Raw genomic sequence first — 16,921 nt, 5'->3', positions numbered from 1 at the left:
TCCACCAAAAAGTGACTTTATGATGTGTTGGTTCGGTGTGATCCAGGTTATCCTCCAAATGTCCGACGAATAAGGTACCAATGCTGGCAGCTTCGTGACGGGAGATTGGTCGATGTAGAAGAGGAAGAGCGTTATACTGAGTGTCCGAAGGGCACAGTATGTGTTGACGGTGGGGGTCTCGGTGATTCTGATTATCATTACTAGCTGGGATGGCCCCCCCGTTGGGGGGGGGCGTCGGAACTGTCGGGTTGAGCTTGCCTTATCACGTGAGTGTTTCAAGCAGCACTGCAGCCGCAGCGCTTGAATTTCTTTACCTCTGCGCGTCGCTTAATCATTCCTAAAAGGGTATACGTCAATGTTTCCTGTCGCTTTTTGGGATCTTCCAATTATAAAATGAGATGAGATGAGATGCTTGGTGCGAATCGGAGGGAGCTGAGCATCATTTTGACAAGGATATAACAACAGTCACAGATGAAGAAGACAGCAACTTTGGCGAGGCTCATCAACTTCTTCAATCAGACCAAGACAGCGTGGCTATAAGCTCAAAGCGTGGTCGAGGGCACTCAAGTCGTCAGAGATCTTACACCCTCACTGCCTTTCTGTTGAGTATGTTCTCTCCAACACTACTGTCGATGTACTGACTCTTGAGCATGGCATAATCCCTTTGAGGCGAGTCAGAGCCGTTGGCTTGTCAGACCTGCTGTTCCAATCGCCTGTTTCAATAAGGAGACGGGTGAACCGCTTTGCGCAACAAATGTGAGCACAGCAAGCGTGAATCCCTACACTTGTAAACCCACAGGCTTTCATGCTGTCAAAGAATTATCAACGATTGGCTGCACCTTGCAGCTCAAAGCATCGCAAGTGGCCATCTTTGTCGTTTGTGTAACGAACACGCAGCCTTAAACCTCGCATCCGACTTTCCCGCACCACATGCTCTGGCAACTCATCGCGGCTCTTCTACCTTCCGCCCTTCAACGACGCTTATCACCTCAGCATGTTGCCTATCGTCCCGCGCCTAGCTTCCTCGCTTCCGGCAACGCTCTGTCACGTTGTCCTTACTCGCTCTCTTACTCGTGGACGACGTCTACCACGTCGTCCCTTGTTCTGTCTCTTCCCTATCTTGCAGCTCGGACATCTCCACTGGGCTCATGCAATCTCGCTTCCCCTCTTCTTTCATTGTTCTCCTGCTGAGAGTCGGCTCCCGTGGGCTCCATCCACATCATCGCCATCCGCTCTCATGCTGGTACCTGGTAGACATAAGTAGGCAGCCTTCCGCTGTCTTGTTCCTTAGTTTACAATTTCTATTCTTGTCCCCTACATCTCGCCCAAGTCCTGTCTTCAGCACAAGCATTCGTCCTGTCCTGTTCGCCCTTCGTCACAGTTTGGTACCCTGCTTCATTTGCAACCAAGAAGACAATTGGCTAAGCTTTTAAGTTCTTTATTTCTAAACAAACAGTATCTTAGCACTATTCTCACTTCTTTACGTTTTTGAAAGTTGATTGCAGTTTTCGCCCGATCCGATCAAAGTAACAGCTTCCTGCAGCCGATGAAGACAACGACCACAACAGCCGGTAATTGCCCTCTCAAAAACGTGTTCCCGAAGTTCTCAAATCTGCACCCCTTACTTTTTTTCACTTGCAAAGTCACAGACTGCTCTCTGATTGCAGCTATCGCAGCTGCGATGCGCATCCTTCACGTTCGTGCTTGCGTCCGTGTTTCGATGCAACACTCGCTGTTCCACATTACGCTCTGTGCGTATGAAGGACACCTCGCTGCTTAAGAGGACAGCTTCACGAGAGTAATATCTGGTCATGTGTTGCTGCAGCTGTAAGCGACAAAATTCAAGGCACCCTGCAGCTGTAGAAACGTGGCAGCTGGTCTGTTTGTTGTGCGATGAAATGAAGTGGGAATGATCAGCGGCCTGGTCTTGCAGACATGTTGTGGACTTGCAAGGTGCATCGAAAGGGGAGGAGAGGAGAAGAGAAGAGGACTCTACTCACTCAAATAGTCGGTTCTCAACGCTGGAAAAGTTTTCTAGGCAAGATTGGCTATGCAAATTTTCTTTCAATTCATTTCCCCTGAATTTTCACATTGCATTTGCAACGTAAGTGAAAGGAGGTCAATGCATGCGAGTACCACTCAATGTCCCAAAGGAGAAACAGGCAATCGTCAATATGGTCGCAAGGCAAAGCCGTTTCATCAACAAATGTCCACGCTGCTGTAGCGTCAGGCATACGCATGGTCGCATCGCATCAGCAGCTCATCAAAATTCCGCAGCGTCAAACAAAGACTTCCGCCTCCCCCTTTCGCACTCATTTCAACAACCACAACTGCAAATGGCTCTTCAACTGCCAGTGGGTCGTTTCTGGCGTTCCAAGTGGCTCAAGTACGTTTGTGTTGTACTGGTCGTGGTTGGATTGTTCTTCTGCGGCTGGGATGCTCTGCCCGATACCTCGTTGCAACTGCCAAGCTTGACAACCCCTGAGGTCCTGTCAACGATGTTCGATCCACCAATCTTGTATGCAACGGAGTTCGACAACCTTTCATCGATTGCAGCTACGGTTGGAATTCCAATTGGTTTACTCGAATCAATTATTCAGACCAACGATCTATCAAAACCAGTGACAGTCGTGCCCAACAAACACCACGAAAATGCTTCCGAGCAAGCCGTCGGAACTTCGACACTACAAAAGCGCGTCTTGGATGGCGATATTATGCTCAATGACCAGCCTGTGTTTGATTGTCCGGCTGACTATCCAATTTTTTGGGGAGCAGTATGCGTCGCCACCCCTGAGGGATCTTCTCGCTCCGGAGGGTACGAGATGAGATGCGGTGGAGACACCGAGCATCACCCACAAATCATTCTAAGGAGATGGTGTCCACCCGACGAGTTCTGTCTACAATTGAACCGCTTCACTTTACCGTGGGTCCAATGCGGCAAGATTTACCCTCGATCAAAAGGAGCAGGCCGAAAAGACCACGACAAGGACAAGGACAAGGACAAGGACACAGAGCCAGCCGGTGGGAAGAAATCAGGCAAGAAGCCTGGCTTGTGGTCAAAATTGATCAAGGGATCGAGTTCGAAGAGCGTTTCCATACGCACGGGGTCAGGAGAAGGACGATCAGGTCGTCAACGAGCTGTCAACTTCAATGCATTTTTGATGAGTATGTTCTTGCCGTTTTTGCGGTTGCACTAACTTTCTAGCTACTCATGAGCCTCTTGAAGCATCACAGAGCCATTGGCTCGTCAAGCCTGCAGTTCCAATAACTTGTTCAAGCGTGGAAACCGGGCAAGAGCTTTGCAAAACGGACGTGAGTAGCACGAGTGTCAATTCTTTCGCGTGCAGGCCCACTGGCATCTTCTCCATCAAAGACTCGTCAACCATTAAGTGTGACTTCCAACTCAAAGCATCGCAAGCGGCCATCTTTGTCGGTATTTCTATGTGGTACCCTGCTTCAGTCGCAATCAAGAAGACGATTGGCTAGCAAAGAAGCTTTCAAGTTCTTTAATTTTAAACATACAGTATCTTAGCACTATTCAACCCTCTTTGAGTTCTGAAAGTTGATTGCAGTGGTTGCCCGATCCGACCAAAGTGGCAGCTTACTGTAGCAGATGAAGACAGCGACCACAACAGCCGGCAATTGCCTTCGCAGAAACGTATTCCCAAAGGTTGCCAAATATGCACCCCTTTCTTTTTGTACTTGCAAATTCACAGCTTTCTCTCTAATTGCAGCTATCGCAGCTGTGATGCGCATCCTTTACGTTCGTGCTTGCGTCCGTCTTTCGATGCAACACTCGCTGTTCCACATTGCGCTCTGTGCGTATGAAGGACACCTCGCTGCACCAGAGGACAGCTTCACGAGAGTGATATCTGGCCATGTGTCGCTGCAGCTTTAAGCGACAAAATTCATGGCATCCCGCAGCTGTAGAAACGTGGCAGCAGGTCTTTTTGTTTTGCAAGGAAATGAAGTGGAATTGATCAGCGGCCTGGTCTATGCAGACATGTTGTGGACTTGCAAGGTGCATCAAAAGGGGAGGAGAAGTGAAGAGGAATTCTGCTCGCCTGAGAAGTTATTTCTCAGCGCTGGGAAAGATTTCCAGGCAAGATTGTCTAGGCAAATTTTCTTCCGATTCGTCTTCCCCTGACTTTTCACATTGCATTTGCAACATATATGAAAGGAGATCAATGCATGCGATTGCTACTCAATGACCCCAAGAAGAAACAGGCAATCGTCAATATTATCGCAAGGCAGAACCATTTTCATCAACAAATGTTCGCGCTGCTGTAGCGTCAGGCATACGCATGGTCGCATCACATCAGCTCATTAAATTTCCGCAGCATCAAATCCGTCTCTTCCTTTCGCACTCAGCCCAAAAGCCACATCTACAAATGGCTCTTCACTTGGCAATGGATCGTGTCTGGCGTTGCAAGTGGCTCAAGTACGTCTATATTTCACTGGTCGCCTTAGGTTTGTTCTTTTGTGGTTGGGGTTTTCTACCTCGTGCACAATTGCAACTGCCAAGCCTGACCATGGCTGGAATCTTGTCAACAATGTCCAATCCTTCAATCTTGTCTGCAACAGAATTTGGCAGCCTTTCGTCGATTGCAGCTACTGTTGGAATGCCAACAGCCGTACTCGAATCAATTATACGGGCCAATGATCTTTCAAGGCTGGTGACAGTCGTGCCCAACGAATACCACGAAAATGCTTCCAAAGAAGTCGTCAATGCTTCGAAACTGCAGAAGCGCGCGAACGGTGGTGCTAGAACACCTACTACCGAGCGTTGCGCCGACTCTGGAAGGGAAATCGATGGCATGTTGTGCTACGGACCTGACCCTCAACGATATGTCGTCCGTTGTGTGGGTGAACCCGTTATTGAATGGTTCGACTATTGTGACTTACACGAGGTATGTGTGAATACTGAGGAATTCCGTACAGTCAGGTGTGTGTCTGCATCATCGTCCGAAGATGAGATTGAAAAGGCAAAGAAAAAGCACGGAGAAGCACCAGGCGAGGGAGTTGTGGGAACGCAGCAACGTGTCAGTGGATCGACGTCGACGGGCGCCGTTGTCAAGAATCGAAAACAAGGATCTGGAGGTCCCGTTCGTCGAAGAGCTATCAGCTTCACTGCGTTCTTCCTGAGTATGTTCTTGCCGTTTTTGCTGTTGCACTAACTTTCTAGCTGCTCATGAACCTCTTGAAGCATCACAGCATCCATGGCTTGTAAAGCCCGCAACTGCGATTACATGTTCAGTCAATGGAACTGGCGAGAAGCTTTGCGAGACGGATTTGAGCAGCACGAGCATGGATACTTACACTTGCGCGCCCACTGCTGGCAAGCATATTGTGGACGACTCGTCGGTGATTTCCTGTACGTTCCGACTCGCAGCAACACAGACAGCTATTTTTATGAGCGTTGGCATTTGGCATTATGTTTCAACTACAAAGACGCTTGGCTAGCAAGCAAGCTTTCAAGTCCTTTATCCTTAAACAAACAGTATCTTAGCACAATTCACTCTTCTTTACACATTGAACATTGATTGTAATTCTTGCCCAAACGAGCCCAATGGCAGCATGATGCAGCAACCACGACAAATGAATCAGATTCGGTCGCAGAAGAGTATGAAGAAGAGCTCGACGATAGCAATGCAGTTGCACGGGCATTTGTCAGTTTCCAATGCTCGACAAACAAGTCTCCATGCTGTCACTGCAATGAGCGTTGAGACGAGCTCCTTTCTAGCACGGAGCAGTGAATAGCGAACACGACATCTTCTGTCCACGATCAGGATCATAGTGAAGAGCGCACGAAGCAACATAGTCATGATTTGGAAACAACGCTTTTGCTTGCCGTGCAAAGTTCTTTGGGATGCTACTGTCTTGCCTGGTTTCTTGGCCACAAAAGATGATGTGAGGGTTGCCATGAGCTCGATACTGCGGCGCAAACAACTGCCTTCCCTGTTCATTGGACCAATCCAATTTCAAGATCCAACAGGGAAAGATGAAGTCTTCTTCTGGTAGCATTTTGCATGGTCTGATACGAAGGTCTTTTGCTGAGGGTGCATATTTGATTTTTAAGCCAGAGATTTTCATCTGAGGTTTGTGCCCAGGCTTAAGACTCCAATAGTAACACGTCTTTGGAGGGAAGATGCAGAGGTTGTCTTCAGCTTGTATATTCGTGCAGTTGAAACCCCATCGGGTAACATCTAGACCGAAGATGGATGCAAGCTCGCCGTCGCAGGATGAGGCCAGGGTGCTGGCCATTTGGAGGAGGCAGAGTGAGAGCATCGAGAGCAGGAACGGGAGGTTGTGAGTCTTGCCTTTGTTGGTATGCATTCTTGCTTGGCTTACCTGGTAGCTATGAAAGCAGATTCAGGCGCCAATATATAGTCGAGGGGTCTTGACTGACCCTGCTCTGTAGAAGTACAGGAGGCATCAGGAGTCCTTCAGCAGGAGCATAGCTGCGAGCAAACAACGGAAGATGTGATCTTGCTTATGCGCGAGCTCAGTCAGCGACAGTCACTGACGCGGATGGAGGTACTAACTAGCCAATTGGTAGCAGATTGTAGCATGCCTCATGTCCATTGAAGGCATAGAAGCTGAGCAGCATTTATAGCTCCAGTATACTTGGCCGCATATTTGGCTGTTTTGCTGTTTGCGGTCTGACGCGAAACAAAGAAACACGTGGCATGGGCACTGGACTGGAGGAGGAGAGAGAGCGAGAGCGAGAGTAGAGTAGTTGAGTAGAGTATTCTGTGAGTATACTGTGCTGATACTGCGAGTTGTGAGTATACTGAGTACTGTGAGTATAGCACAGAGAGAGAGTCAGCTTCCTCATCGTTGACTCTTCACTCAAGCAGCAGCAGCATCGATCAGGTTGTACATCAACAGGCATCAGACACAGCAAGGACAAGGACCAGCAGAGACCAGCAAGACAGGACCAGCAAGACACAGGCGCTCCCTTGCTACATCATCCTGCGCATTGATCCAGACACGCAGCAAGACATCAATCTCCAGCACACATCAAGACACGGCATTCAACCACTGACTAATCCATGAGCAGCAACAACGCCATGGACCTACGGGTCGGCAACAAGTACAGGATCGGTCGCAAGATCGGCTCAGGCTCATTCGGTGACATCTACCTAGGTACCTCTCTCTTCTGTCAATCACAAGTCTAACACGCACAGGCACCAACATCATCTCCGGCGAAGAAATCGCCATCAAGCTCGAATCCGTACGAGCAAAGCACCCTCAACTCGAATACGAAGCACGCGTCTACAAAGCACTCGCAGGCGGCGTCGGTATCCCGTTTGTGCGCTGGTACGGTACGGAATGTGACTACAACGCCATGGTCCTCGACTTGCTCGGTCCATCCCTTGAAGATCTCTTCAATTTCTGCAACCGCAAATTCAGTCTCAAGACCGTCTTGCTCCTTGCCGACCAGCTCGTATGCTCTTTCTTCTCTTTTGAATGGATGCTAACAGTCAGATCTCCCGAATTGAGTACATTCATGCCAAATCCTTCATCCACCGCGACATCAAGCCCGACAACTTCCTAATGGGTATCGGCAAGCGTGGCAATCAAGTCAATGTCATTGATTTCGGTCTAGCAAAAAAGTACAGAGACCCCAAATCCCACATGCACATTGCCTATCGAGAAAACAAGAATCTCACTGGTACGGCGCGTTATGCTTCCATCAATACACACTTGGGCGTTGAGCAATCTCGACGTGATGATTTGGAATCATTGGGTTATGTGCTCATGTACTTTTGTCGAGGTTCTCTTCCCTGGCAAGGTCTGAAAGCTGCCACCAAGAAGCAAAAGTATGATCGTATCATGGAGAAGAAGATGACCACGTCGACGGAATTCTTGACGCGTGGCTTCCCCAATGAGTTTGCCATTTACCTCAATTACACGCGTTCATTGAGGTTCGATGATAAGCCGGATTACTCCTACTTGCGAAAACTCTTTCGCGACTTGTTTGTGCGAGAGGGCTTCCAGTATGATTATGTGTTTGATTGGACCATCTTTAAGCATCAATCCTCTCAACAACAACAAAAGCAAATGTTGATGGATGAACAGGAAAGGAAGCGATCGGGTGAAATTCCTGATGCAGCTGCTGCCAATGCGGGACAACCTGCAGCAACGGGCGCTAGTGGTGCAGGTCGTCAAACAACAACCGCACAACCACAAAGTGGCATTGTGAATCCACCACGCAGGACTGTTCGACAAGTAGCACCCACCACGCAACCTGCTCAACAACAACAGGTCTCGGGAGATGGTGCTGAAGGTGGTGCGGGTAGTGATCGTATGTTGAGGAGTGCAAGCAAGCAACAACCTTATGCAACGTATGGTGGTACGGGACAAGGTTCTGCAGGTCAACAACAACCCGGTGCTGGCGGTGCCGGTGGCTCTCAGCAGTATTGGGCTTGATTTTTCTCCCTCTTTTTTTGGTTCAGGTTGGCTGTTGTCTATGGGTTCTTGAAGATCCCTGTATGGATGGTGGAGATGCTGCCTTGGCTTCAAGAAGGCTGATGGTTTCAAGGATTGTGCCTGCTTCGAGGCTTGCACCGTCGCTTACAAGTTCAGTGTTGCCATGTCACCAGCCCTCTCTCCTACACACTGCTCGACACAGTCCATGTGGCCCGTCTCGATTGCAGAGGCACCTGTCGACAGACACACACCATCACCACGAACCACTCCCTCTCCTCCAACAAGTTCATCAAGTCGACCCTTCTCCTTTTTTGTTGCTCCCTCGTTCATCTCTTTTGTTGTTCCCTCTATTGTCGTTTCAGTCGCTTCAGAGTCGCCTCTATATCGTCCCTGTCTCGTATCGTATCCATCCAGTCTTCTCTCTGTTTGTACTCTGCTTCTCGTCTCCTTGTGCGCGTCATCTTCCACCACCACAAAAACAAAGACGCACACGACCATCAAGTTCTCTCTTCAATTCATCAACCTGAGGCTCTCTATACAGCTGCCTGACCCTGCTCTGCCTCCTCCGCAGCGCGCTCAGCTGCGTGCCGATTAGCGCATGTCATATCCACTGACACGTACCTGTCTCACAGCGACCCTCCTCGCCGCCCTCTTCCTCCTCCTCCTCTTCAACGCCTCAGACGGCCTCTCCAACCCACCGGATACCAATGAACGCCTACGACCAGGCTTCGGTGCACTCCCACCACTCTGGTCAACAGGCGCAACACACCATATCGTCACACAACACGGGAATATCACGATTTCTGCACGATTGGCAGCATTTGGACGGGATGTGATTCAAGCGAGTTTGACGGATCCACCGGCGTTTCGGCTTTCAGAAGTATTGAAGCGTGACGATGGCGTGGCGGTAGCACGAAAAGAGCATGAACCGGTGGGTGCGCGCGCAAGATTGACGCTTGATGGGGGAGATGGGTGTGATGCTGCTGTCCTCCCACCAGTGTTGAATGCCTCTACAGAGCAAGCATGGATCATACTACAACGTGGCCTTTGTTCTTTTGCAGACAAGGCAAGACATGCACAAGCTGCTGGGTATGATGGTGTTTTAGTGGGTGATGACGGCAGTAGCTATGAGACGCTCGTCACTATGTTTGCAAAACATGCTGAAGACATCACGATTGCTCCGTTGTTCATTACGCGATCAAGCTACCAAACGCTGATGAACTTGCAAAGCACACAAGGCTCTGTTATTGGTGTGAGGATCTTTGCGGTGGCCATCAAGACGGATTGGCCATTGTTGGATACGCTTGTGTTTATTTGCTTTTCACCACTCTGCACCCTCTTCATCGTCTACCTCTTTCTCTACTTTCGCAGACGTCGTCTCAGAAAGGAAGCCATCCTACCACCTGCATACCTCTCAAAACTAGAGAAGATTGCCTATTTCCCAAAAGAAGGTCAAATGACGAGCTGTGTGATTTGTCTCGAGACATTCGAGGAGGATGTTGAATTGACGGCATTGCCCTGTCAGCATCTCTATCATCCTGCGTGTATCACGCGTTGGCTTGTTGAGCGAAAACGAACATGTCCAATTTGTCAACGGGACGTTCGGGCATCGTTGGATCGGCAGGAGGATGAAGCATTGGTTGAGTCGCCCATGGATGAACGGACCCCTCTTCTACCGACTCCCGCGTCTGTCGCTTTTCTGCACTCAACACGACAACAGCCGCAGCAAGGTGAAACACAAGAATGATGTCTTTGATATATGCTAAATAATGTACGATTATATGCTCAAGTGCATGATATGCTTACGTCCCTCAAGACCTCCGTGGTCCAATCTCCTGCTTTGCACGCTTCGTTGAATCTTCCGACCCACCACCACGTTGCTGCTGTAGCCGCTTGATATTCGCAGCAGCCTCTGCAAGGGATAAATTCGTACCACTTTGTTTCTGCTCCTGTCGCGCTTTTTGCTCCTTCCAGCGTGGATCAAGGAGCTCGATGCGTGTATGTTCTTCCATCTCATCCGCTGGTATCAAATGCCCACACCGACCACACTTCAATAGCGTCTGTGGTGCTTTCCGTTTCCGTGTTGCTGCAACAGGCGCATCAGGCGCTGCTGTAGGTGCTGCGTCAATCGCAAGTCTCGGTGTACTCTGCAACGCCAAGCTCGGCACTGCCAACTCACTCATCAATTTCTTTTGCTCCAAACTCGCCTTCTTCAACACTGCCAGCTCAACCGGTGGTGGTAACGATACATCACCTGCCAGTTCTGGGTCAGTAAAGGTGATGGTCTCACAGATACTAAAAGCATGCCAGTTAATAGCCGCATACGCCAATCGATCCTTCTCCTCTTGTTCTTGACTTTCTTGCTTTTCTCGTTGTTGCGTTCGTAAGTATGCCGCACGACCTGCACATCGATCAAACACCGCCTGTCGATCCCGTGCTGCCTGTGCTAGAGCTTGTTGAATATTCGGCGGCGGTGCAAAGACTTGTGCGTACTGTTGCACAAGACTGTTGAAATACGGATACAGTGCATGATTCGCCCGTAGAAAATCAAACTGAAAGTTACGACCTTCGCGTTGTGAGAGGGTGGCAATCAGGCTTCGTCCATTCTTGGCGACAAAACGAGCAGTGAGACGACAGACATCCAGGTCTTGCGCTGAGATTGGAGGCAGTGTTGCACTGAATTTGAAGTCGCGTGGCTTGACGTCTTGCTTTTGTTGCTGTTGATGGGATGCAGTCTCTTGTTGTCCTGTAGACGTCGTCTTCCTACCCGTCGTCGCAGACTCCTTCTCCTGCTTCACCGGCAAACTCGCCGCTTTCCCCGCCCGACACTCCTCAAGACGTAGTGCATAGTAGCGATGATAAGGATCCAACGGGTTCAAGAATGAGAACTTCATATTCCCGCGCTCCTTCTCACGAAGTCGTTCCTCAAACGTCGCTCCATTGCGAGCAACAAAGGGAGCTGTCTTTTCAACGAGATCACGAATCTCGGGAGGTGGCAGAATCATGCCTGCAGAGGGCGCTGCAATCACTAGATCTGTCGTCGCCATGACGAGGCTGCTCGTTTGGTTCGCCTGAGGCGCTAAGGCTTTGAGCTGGCCTGTGTTGTTGCGGCTACGTTGCGTCGTTGCGGTCGTCTACAGCCGAGTCTGTCAAGAGGGAACGCGACATTGTGTGAAGAAGAAGATATTACTATGGACTGTATGAACGCTTGATCTCTTCTCTCTCTGCTGTCCGCTTAGGAACACACAGCTGAAGGAGAAAAGAAGAAGAGGCATAAAGAAGAATGGCCATCAAAAATTGAATCAGAGATCCAGGCCACAAAGGACCTGGTCCAACCAAGCCGTCGCTCGCTGTGCAATGAACGACAGAATGGAAGGCCTTTCAGTCTTGCTGATCACCGAAAGACTCGATTAGGTAAGTGGCGAGCAAAGAGACGGATGGGTTGAGGTTGAGAAGGGCGGCAGGGGGGCAGGCGGCAGGGGGTACGAAGCGAGGCTGCAGCGTGGGAAAATGGGAATTGTCGCACGCTCAAAATTGTATAGCAGCAGGACAGCGCAGCAATGGAACACAGAGCATGCGAGTGTCTCCTTACGCTCGCATGAAGTGTCCTCTTCGACAGGTGTGTACGTCCGAGACTTAGCTACCGCACATGTCTCATGCACCACAAGCCAGCTTTTGATTCACTGTAATTGCTGCATTGTATCATGAATGCTACGCTCCAGCTCTCAAGATGGACACGTGTGACCTGCAAAGTCACCAAGGTCAAGGTTGTTGCATGACAATGCGAGCAAACTATGGGCAACCTGCAGCCGATACAGGCTGTGCAGTGTGCATGCAGCCGGAGTTGCGCGCATGCTGCAAAGTCACCGGCTAAGCTCACTCAGAACACGCAAGCAGGAGAATGGTCTGTCGCTGCAGCCGCTTTTGATCTTGAGAAGTACGGATTTCACCGCAAGCTTGTTAAGCTACCGCGGCTTGCACTCGAGCTCAAGCTCGAGTTCATGCTTTTGCGCAATGTTTCTCTTCGCAGCTCTTGACTTACCATCTGTGGTCATCGCCATTTTCTCAATCAAACCAAAAGAGTTGATGACCCATTCAAAGATATCTCCTGAAGTGTTCGCTCTTACGGAATATGCAGTGAGGTAGGATCGGAAGGTGACATTTCTTGTAATGACCATCCTCAGACGCCTTGTAGCCGACGGCGAGCGTTCCGCCAAGACTTTTCCTGCTGCCTCATGTGCGAAGCACCGCATGGTAGTCAATGGACTATGCGAGCAAGTCCGGAACCCCCAACTTGTCCGAAAAAGCATAAAAAGGACCATTCGCACCAGAAATTCCTTTTGCTGCCAGCAAAACTTTCTCAAATGGTGCATGTCAGCAAACTCTCGGCTCTGCTCATTCTCTTGGCCCATCATGTCATTGGCAAGGATGAAGAGCAGTTCGGGCAGGATAAAGTCTGCTGTCCCCCAGATTTGAAAGCTTATATTGCGAAGTATTCGGCAGACAAGCCAATGAAATCTGTCACGCTGACTGGAATCCACAACAACATCAATAACAAGAAATTCAGAGAAGCAACTTGCAATCTCAAGGCCGACCATAAGGTAAGAATCCAACATGTTGAACGGTCTTGCTGATATCCAGATCCTTTTAGATCAAATGAAGAAGCCGAGCAAGAATGGAATCAGTAAGTATGTGGCGTATGTTGCCTATTTCAAGACAGGTAAACAGCAGCCCTGCGGCCTGCTTATTGAAGTGGCAGTTGGCCAGCACAGAGGAAATCGTTCTACAATCGCCTGCAAGCTCGATGACTCGCCTGTCTAATTGCATCACCAAGCTCTTGTTTCACTCAAAGCGACTGATTGAGGCGGTCTTTTAAGCCCATCTTCCAGGCTTTCTTTCGATTGCATCCATACTCCAATTCCAACTTTCACTCTTCACGTGCGCCAGATTCAAAAAGCTGCCTTGACATCCTCTACCGCGTCAAATCAAGCACGACGACCAGGTCAGTCCATGTTCAACTGTAGGAAGCCACGTTGCCGATTTTCAACAAGGAGCGACTCACTCAGCTTGCTGACGCAACCCTGCTCTCGCGTGAGGCATAATGACTCCATCCAGCCCAGACACATGTGCACAAATCTGCCAGGACTTCCTTGCGGCACTCTTCTCATCTCAGCGAAGTCTGCAGATTACAGCTGTAGTTCCGCGTGTTGATAGCGACAAGAAAAGATTTACGATGCCATACAATTTTCAAAACTGACTAAAATGGCTCAATAAGCACGTGTAGCTGTTCAAGGTCTTGAGTCTAGACCGGCCGCAGCTGATGCAGCTACAGCTGTAGCAACACATGCAAGGAGCAAAGGTTTCGTGCATCTCCAACTGAGTCTCATCAAGATTCTATGTATGGCCCAACATCCGGTTAAACTTTACACATGCATCCAACATGTGCTGCTATCGTACCCCTGGAATGATGAAAATGGCTTGTTTGTTCTCGTGGCGGCCATAGCCTCCAGGAGTTCTTGATTCTAGGCCAAATTTCTTGACAAAGCGTCGAATTTGGCCTTTGTGAGCATCTGTGAAATCATCGATAAGGCATGCAGACCAGAGTCAGATACATCAACAATGCTTGAAACTGTCCAAACATACGATTCCCCGACAGGCTTTCAGCTGCTCCCAACTTTTGTGTACTCTCCTAGCCTGTATTTGTGGACCACAGGTCATGATCGAGCTTGACAGGCTAATTTTAAAAAAGGAGCCTAGGAGGTAGCTCCTCAGCTGAGATTGTACACATTTCCTCGTCATCTAAATTTTGTCTGGCTATTGTATGAACCTTGCTCGTGAACATGATTCTCAAGAATTGAGCGCAGAGAAGATGGGTTGTTATCAATGTTGAAGGCCTATTGAGCCGCCAGCTTACATCCAGAGCGAAACAAGATTCAGCTGCAGGGGCAATTCGTATGCGGCAAGGTCGCTCCAGGCATATGGAACACGCTCTTCATGTTTTTCTTCATGCCCGAACCGATCTCCTGAGAGAAAAGTGCATAAAGCCAGCCGTAGCCCCGTCAAGAACAGTTGGTTCGACATCTCTTTCTCACCTATAGAATAGCTGCAGTGCATCAAAATGCTGTCCCCCAAAACCTTGCTAGCCATCGCTGTGGCTATCCAGATTGCCAGCGTCAGGTCTGAGCATCATCATCATCCTCATCAGAAGAAGCACCAGGGTAACCCAGATCATGTCGGAACTAGCAAAAGTGGTTCGCTACCAGATGTTCTTCGCGATTCACGCCAGAACTTTTTGAGTTGCAGCTCTGCTGATGGTAAAAATCGTTTGGAAGTCGCCTATGATCTCATTGCATCTCCTTCAAACAAGTACGTCAGTGTCAAGAATGGTGCCGATGTACGCTTTAGCCTTGCTAGACTATTCGGAGAAAAATCCGACGCTAAAGTCCGTGAACACCTCGATAACAACATCATCAATGATATTACATGTAATGGCCAGGTCAAAAAAGAGGTTAACATTCGTGGGCAGTTTCAATGCTAAAGCTAACAAAAGATTCAATTGGACCTGCTATGCAAGAAACCAAATAATTGCGCTTCTGCTTTTGGCCTTTACGATGCAAAAGAGCTCTGCAAGCTCTATGTCAGCTTTGCCAAAGATGAGGAAGGCCAATTTTGTGCGTGGAGTTACCACTAGTGACTAGATCATGCACAGCATTTGCTCCATGGCCAGGCTCGATGGAAGTTGGCATGAAGAGAACGAGGCAGTTCGAAGTCCTTTCACATCTTCTTTCAACGGTTGCAGGCAACCGTGCTTGACAGATTTCAATTTAGCGACTTTAATCTCTTTCCACCTTTCAACGCTGTCCTTATCTTCGCTGAGTGTCTATATTGTGCCCAGACTGACATGATGCAAAGTAGAACTGACCATGCCAGACATCTAGAAGCGCCAACAGAAGTTACGTGGGCAAGAAGCATGATGCGGTGCCAGACAGCCATTTAGCTTTATAGCAGAATGTCGCGAGACTCGGTCAACACAGGCGAGTGTGCACAACGAAATAGCGTTTGCGAATACTGCTAAAACTGGTAGTGAGTGCACTGCATGTCCAAAGACATGAATCAAGCTTCTTGCACGAGACACTCAATAGCATCGATGTGTTTTGGTAGATTTGTCAGGTTCTCAAACCCGGTCTCGGTGACGAGCAGGCAATCTTCAATGCGGACGCCACCTACAGACGCATACGACGCGATGTGTTCTTGATCGAAATGATGGCCGTGCTCGCCTTCGTAGTAAGTCTGGAGAAATGACTCATTGAAGTATATGCCTGGCTCAATTGTGATGACTTGGCCTGCTTGTAGGGTGAAAGATTCTGTTTTTTGCGGCACGCTGCCTTTTGAAGGCGATACATCATGTACATCCAAGCCAATTTGATGTCCAAGACCGTGCTCCTGTTAGTGAATGATCGTCAGCAGTGCTGCTTACCATCATGAATGCGACACCTAGCTGTAACTTGTAGCAAGTCTCTGCATCGCATTTGAGAAATCCAAGAGCAACAAGCATCTCACCCAACCGCTTCATAACCGCCATATGTATCTCTTGCATTGCTTGACCTGGTCTGATCATGGAAATACCAAGCATCTGCAGCTCATACACGTTCTCATAGATTTGCCTTGCCTTGTGTGAGAATTTGCCCGATAGCGGGTACGTCCGAGTGACATCTGCCGCATACCGGTTATACTCTGCTGCTGCATCCACAAGCACCAACTCTGCATCAAAAAAGGATGCGTCATTGGCGCCATAGTGCAGGACGGATGCATGGGCACCTGAGGCGATGATTGGGTTGTAGGCTTGAGTAGGTGCGCCTGCGAGTCGGCACGCACGGAGAAAATCAGCTTCTGCTTGACGCTCGGAGGTGTAGTGCTTGAGTTGGCGTGCTATGCTGCGGTGCGCGTCACAGGTGATATTGTTGGCTGTACAAAGCGCTACTAGCTCGTATTTGTCCTTGATGACGCGACAAGCTGCTAGTGCTTCCATCAGTGCGGCATCTGTGAAGGTGTAGAATTTAGCACCAAATTGGATGAATGCAGAGCCGAGCTTGTCATGATAATAAGCAGCATCTACCTCATACGATGCCATGACTTGCTCGGTGCTCTCCGTTTGACCCATATACGCAACTTGCCTGGGTTCTCGCTGTGGCGGTATGTATATGACTGCATTGTCTTCCTTGATGTCATACAGGAGCGTCCATCCAGGCGACTGTGCGCCTGTCAGGTAGTAGAAATTGGACTCTTGGTCAAATGGGTATGTCTGGTCAGAGAAGCCGCGCTGTATAGAGTCTGCGCCGTGGAGTAGAATATAGTTTGACTTGAGCGGTCTTGAAAGAGCAGCGGCGACTCGCCTGAGATGGTCTCGTGCGGGATATTTGAGCTTCTTCTTGATTCTTGCCATTGGCAGCTGTAGCTTTGAGTTGTCGTCGGCGTCGAAATCTGA

General features: G+C 49.2%; 9 protein-coding genes across 9 annotated transcripts; 6 read left to right on the top strand and 3 right to left on the bottom strand.

Annotated features, from left to right (window-relative positions):
- Window positions 1-2,336: 2,336 nt before the first annotated feature.
- On the top strand, window positions 2,337-3,486 carry BCR37DRAFT_395170 (uncharacterized protein; the record flags this gene model as incomplete). The annotated part of the gene is made up of 2 exons (XM_040871588.1): window positions 2,337-3,165; window positions 3,206-3,486. 2 exons carry the CDS (start codon window positions 2,337-2,339, stop codon window positions 3,484-3,486), a joined length of 1,110 nt encoding a protein of 369 aa, XP_040722698.1.
- Window positions 3,487-4,368: 882 nt separating this feature from the next.
- BCR37DRAFT_383240 (uncharacterized protein) lies at window positions 4,369-5,528 on the top strand. The gene is made up of 2 exons (XM_040870019.1): window positions 4,369-5,145; window positions 5,186-5,528. The coding sequence occupies exons 1-2, from the start codon at window positions 4,392-4,394 to the stop codon at window positions 5,461-5,463; spliced, it is 1,032 nt and encodes a 343-aa protein (XP_040722697.1). The 5' UTR covers window positions 4,369-4,391; the 3' UTR covers window positions 5,464-5,528.
- BCR37DRAFT_383238 (uncharacterized protein) lies at window positions 5,434-6,788 on the bottom strand. Its single transcript, XM_040870018.1, has one exon. It carries the CDS (start codon window positions 6,334-6,336, stop codon window positions 5,740-5,742), a length of 597 nt encoding a protein of 198 aa, XP_040722696.1. The 5' UTR covers window positions 6,337-6,788; the 3' UTR covers window positions 5,434-5,739.
- Window positions 6,697-8,735, top strand: BCR37DRAFT_161983 (kinase-like domain-containing protein). Its single transcript, XM_040866168.1, has 3 exons — window positions 6,697-7,149; window positions 7,191-7,450; window positions 7,492-8,735. Exons 1-3 carry the CDS (start codon window positions 7,056-7,058, stop codon window positions 8,434-8,436), a joined length of 1,299 nt encoding a protein of 432 aa, XP_040722695.1. The 5' UTR covers window positions 6,697-7,055; the 3' UTR covers window positions 8,437-8,735.
- A 299-nt stretch (window positions 8,736-9,034) lies between these two features.
- On the top strand, window positions 9,035-10,183 carry BCR37DRAFT_415421 (uncharacterized protein; the record flags this gene model as incomplete). The annotated part of the gene is made up of 1 exon (XM_040872281.1): window positions 9,035-10,183. The coding sequence occupies one exon, from the start codon at window positions 9,035-9,037 to the stop codon at window positions 10,181-10,183; it is 1,149 nt and encodes a 382-aa protein (XP_040722694.1).
- Window positions 10,184-10,247: 64 nt separating this feature from the next.
- BCR37DRAFT_371490 (uncharacterized protein) lies at window positions 10,248-11,483 on the bottom strand (the record flags this gene model as incomplete). The annotated part of the gene is made up of 2 exons (XM_040868348.1): window positions 10,248-10,780; window positions 10,835-11,483. 2 exons carry the CDS (start codon window positions 11,481-11,483, stop codon window positions 10,248-10,250), a joined length of 1,182 nt encoding a protein of 393 aa, XP_040722693.1.
- A 1,317-nt stretch (window positions 11,484-12,800) lies between these two features.
- Window positions 12,801-13,257, top strand: BCR37DRAFT_389331 (uncharacterized protein; the record flags this gene model as incomplete). The annotated part of the gene is made up of 3 exons (XM_040870720.1): window positions 12,801-13,037; window positions 13,078-13,120; window positions 13,157-13,257. 3 exons carry the CDS (start codon window positions 12,801-12,803, stop codon window positions 13,255-13,257), a joined length of 381 nt encoding a protein of 126 aa, XP_040722692.1.
- A 1,297-nt stretch (window positions 13,258-14,554) lies between these two features.
- Window positions 14,555-14,974, top strand: BCR37DRAFT_395164 (uncharacterized protein; the record flags this gene model as incomplete). The annotated part of the gene is made up of 1 exon (XM_040871587.1): window positions 14,555-14,974. One exon carries the CDS (start codon window positions 14,555-14,557, stop codon window positions 14,972-14,974), a length of 420 nt encoding a protein of 139 aa, XP_040722691.1.
- Window positions 14,975-15,549: 575 nt separating this feature from the next.
- On the bottom strand, window positions 15,550-16,879 carry BCR37DRAFT_351377 (peptidase M24, structural domain-containing protein; the record flags this gene model as incomplete). Its single annotated transcript, XM_040868065.1, has 2 exons — window positions 15,550-15,876; window positions 15,914-16,879. The coding sequence occupies 2 exons, from the start codon at window positions 16,877-16,879 to the stop codon at window positions 15,550-15,552; spliced, it is 1,293 nt and encodes a 430-aa protein (XP_040722690.1).
- Window positions 16,880-16,921: the final 42 nt, after the last annotated feature.

The sequence above is a fragment of the Protomyces lactucae-debilis genome, assembly GCF_002105105.1.
Source record: "Protomyces lactucae-debilis strain 12-1054 chromosome Unknown BCR37scaffold_22, whole genome shotgun sequence".
NCBI lineage: Eukaryota > Fungi > Ascomycota > Taphrinomycetes > Taphrinales > Protomycetaceae > Protomyces > Protomyces lactucae-debilis.
This window is presented reverse-complemented; position numbering and strand designations above follow the sequence as displayed.

Bases quoted from the DNA above. Each gene is read 5' to 3' on its own strand.
- BCR37DRAFT_383240 (XM_040870019.1), top strand. From the start codon at position 4,392: ATGGCTCTTCACTTGGCAATGGATCGTGTCTGGCGTTGCAAGTGGCTC. The intron at 5,146-5,185 runs GTATGTTCTTGC...CTAACTTTCTAG, and splicing joins CTTCACTGCGTTCTTCCTGA to CTGCTCATGAACCTCTTGAA.
- BCR37DRAFT_383238 (XM_040870018.1), bottom strand. From the start codon at position 6,336: ATGCATACCAACAAAGGCAAGACTCACAACCTCCCGTTCCTGCTCTCG.
- BCR37DRAFT_161983 (XM_040866168.1), top strand. From the start codon at position 7,056: ATGAGCAGCAACAACGCCATGGACCTACGGGTCGGCAACAAGTACAGG. The intron at 7,150-7,190 runs GTACCTCTCTCT...TAACACGCACAG, and splicing joins ATTCGGTGACATCTACCTAG to GCACCAACATCATCTCCGGC. The intron at 7,451-7,491 runs GTATGCTCTTTC...GCTAACAGTCAG, and splicing joins TGCTCCTTGCCGACCAGCTC to ATCTCCCGAATTGAGTACAT.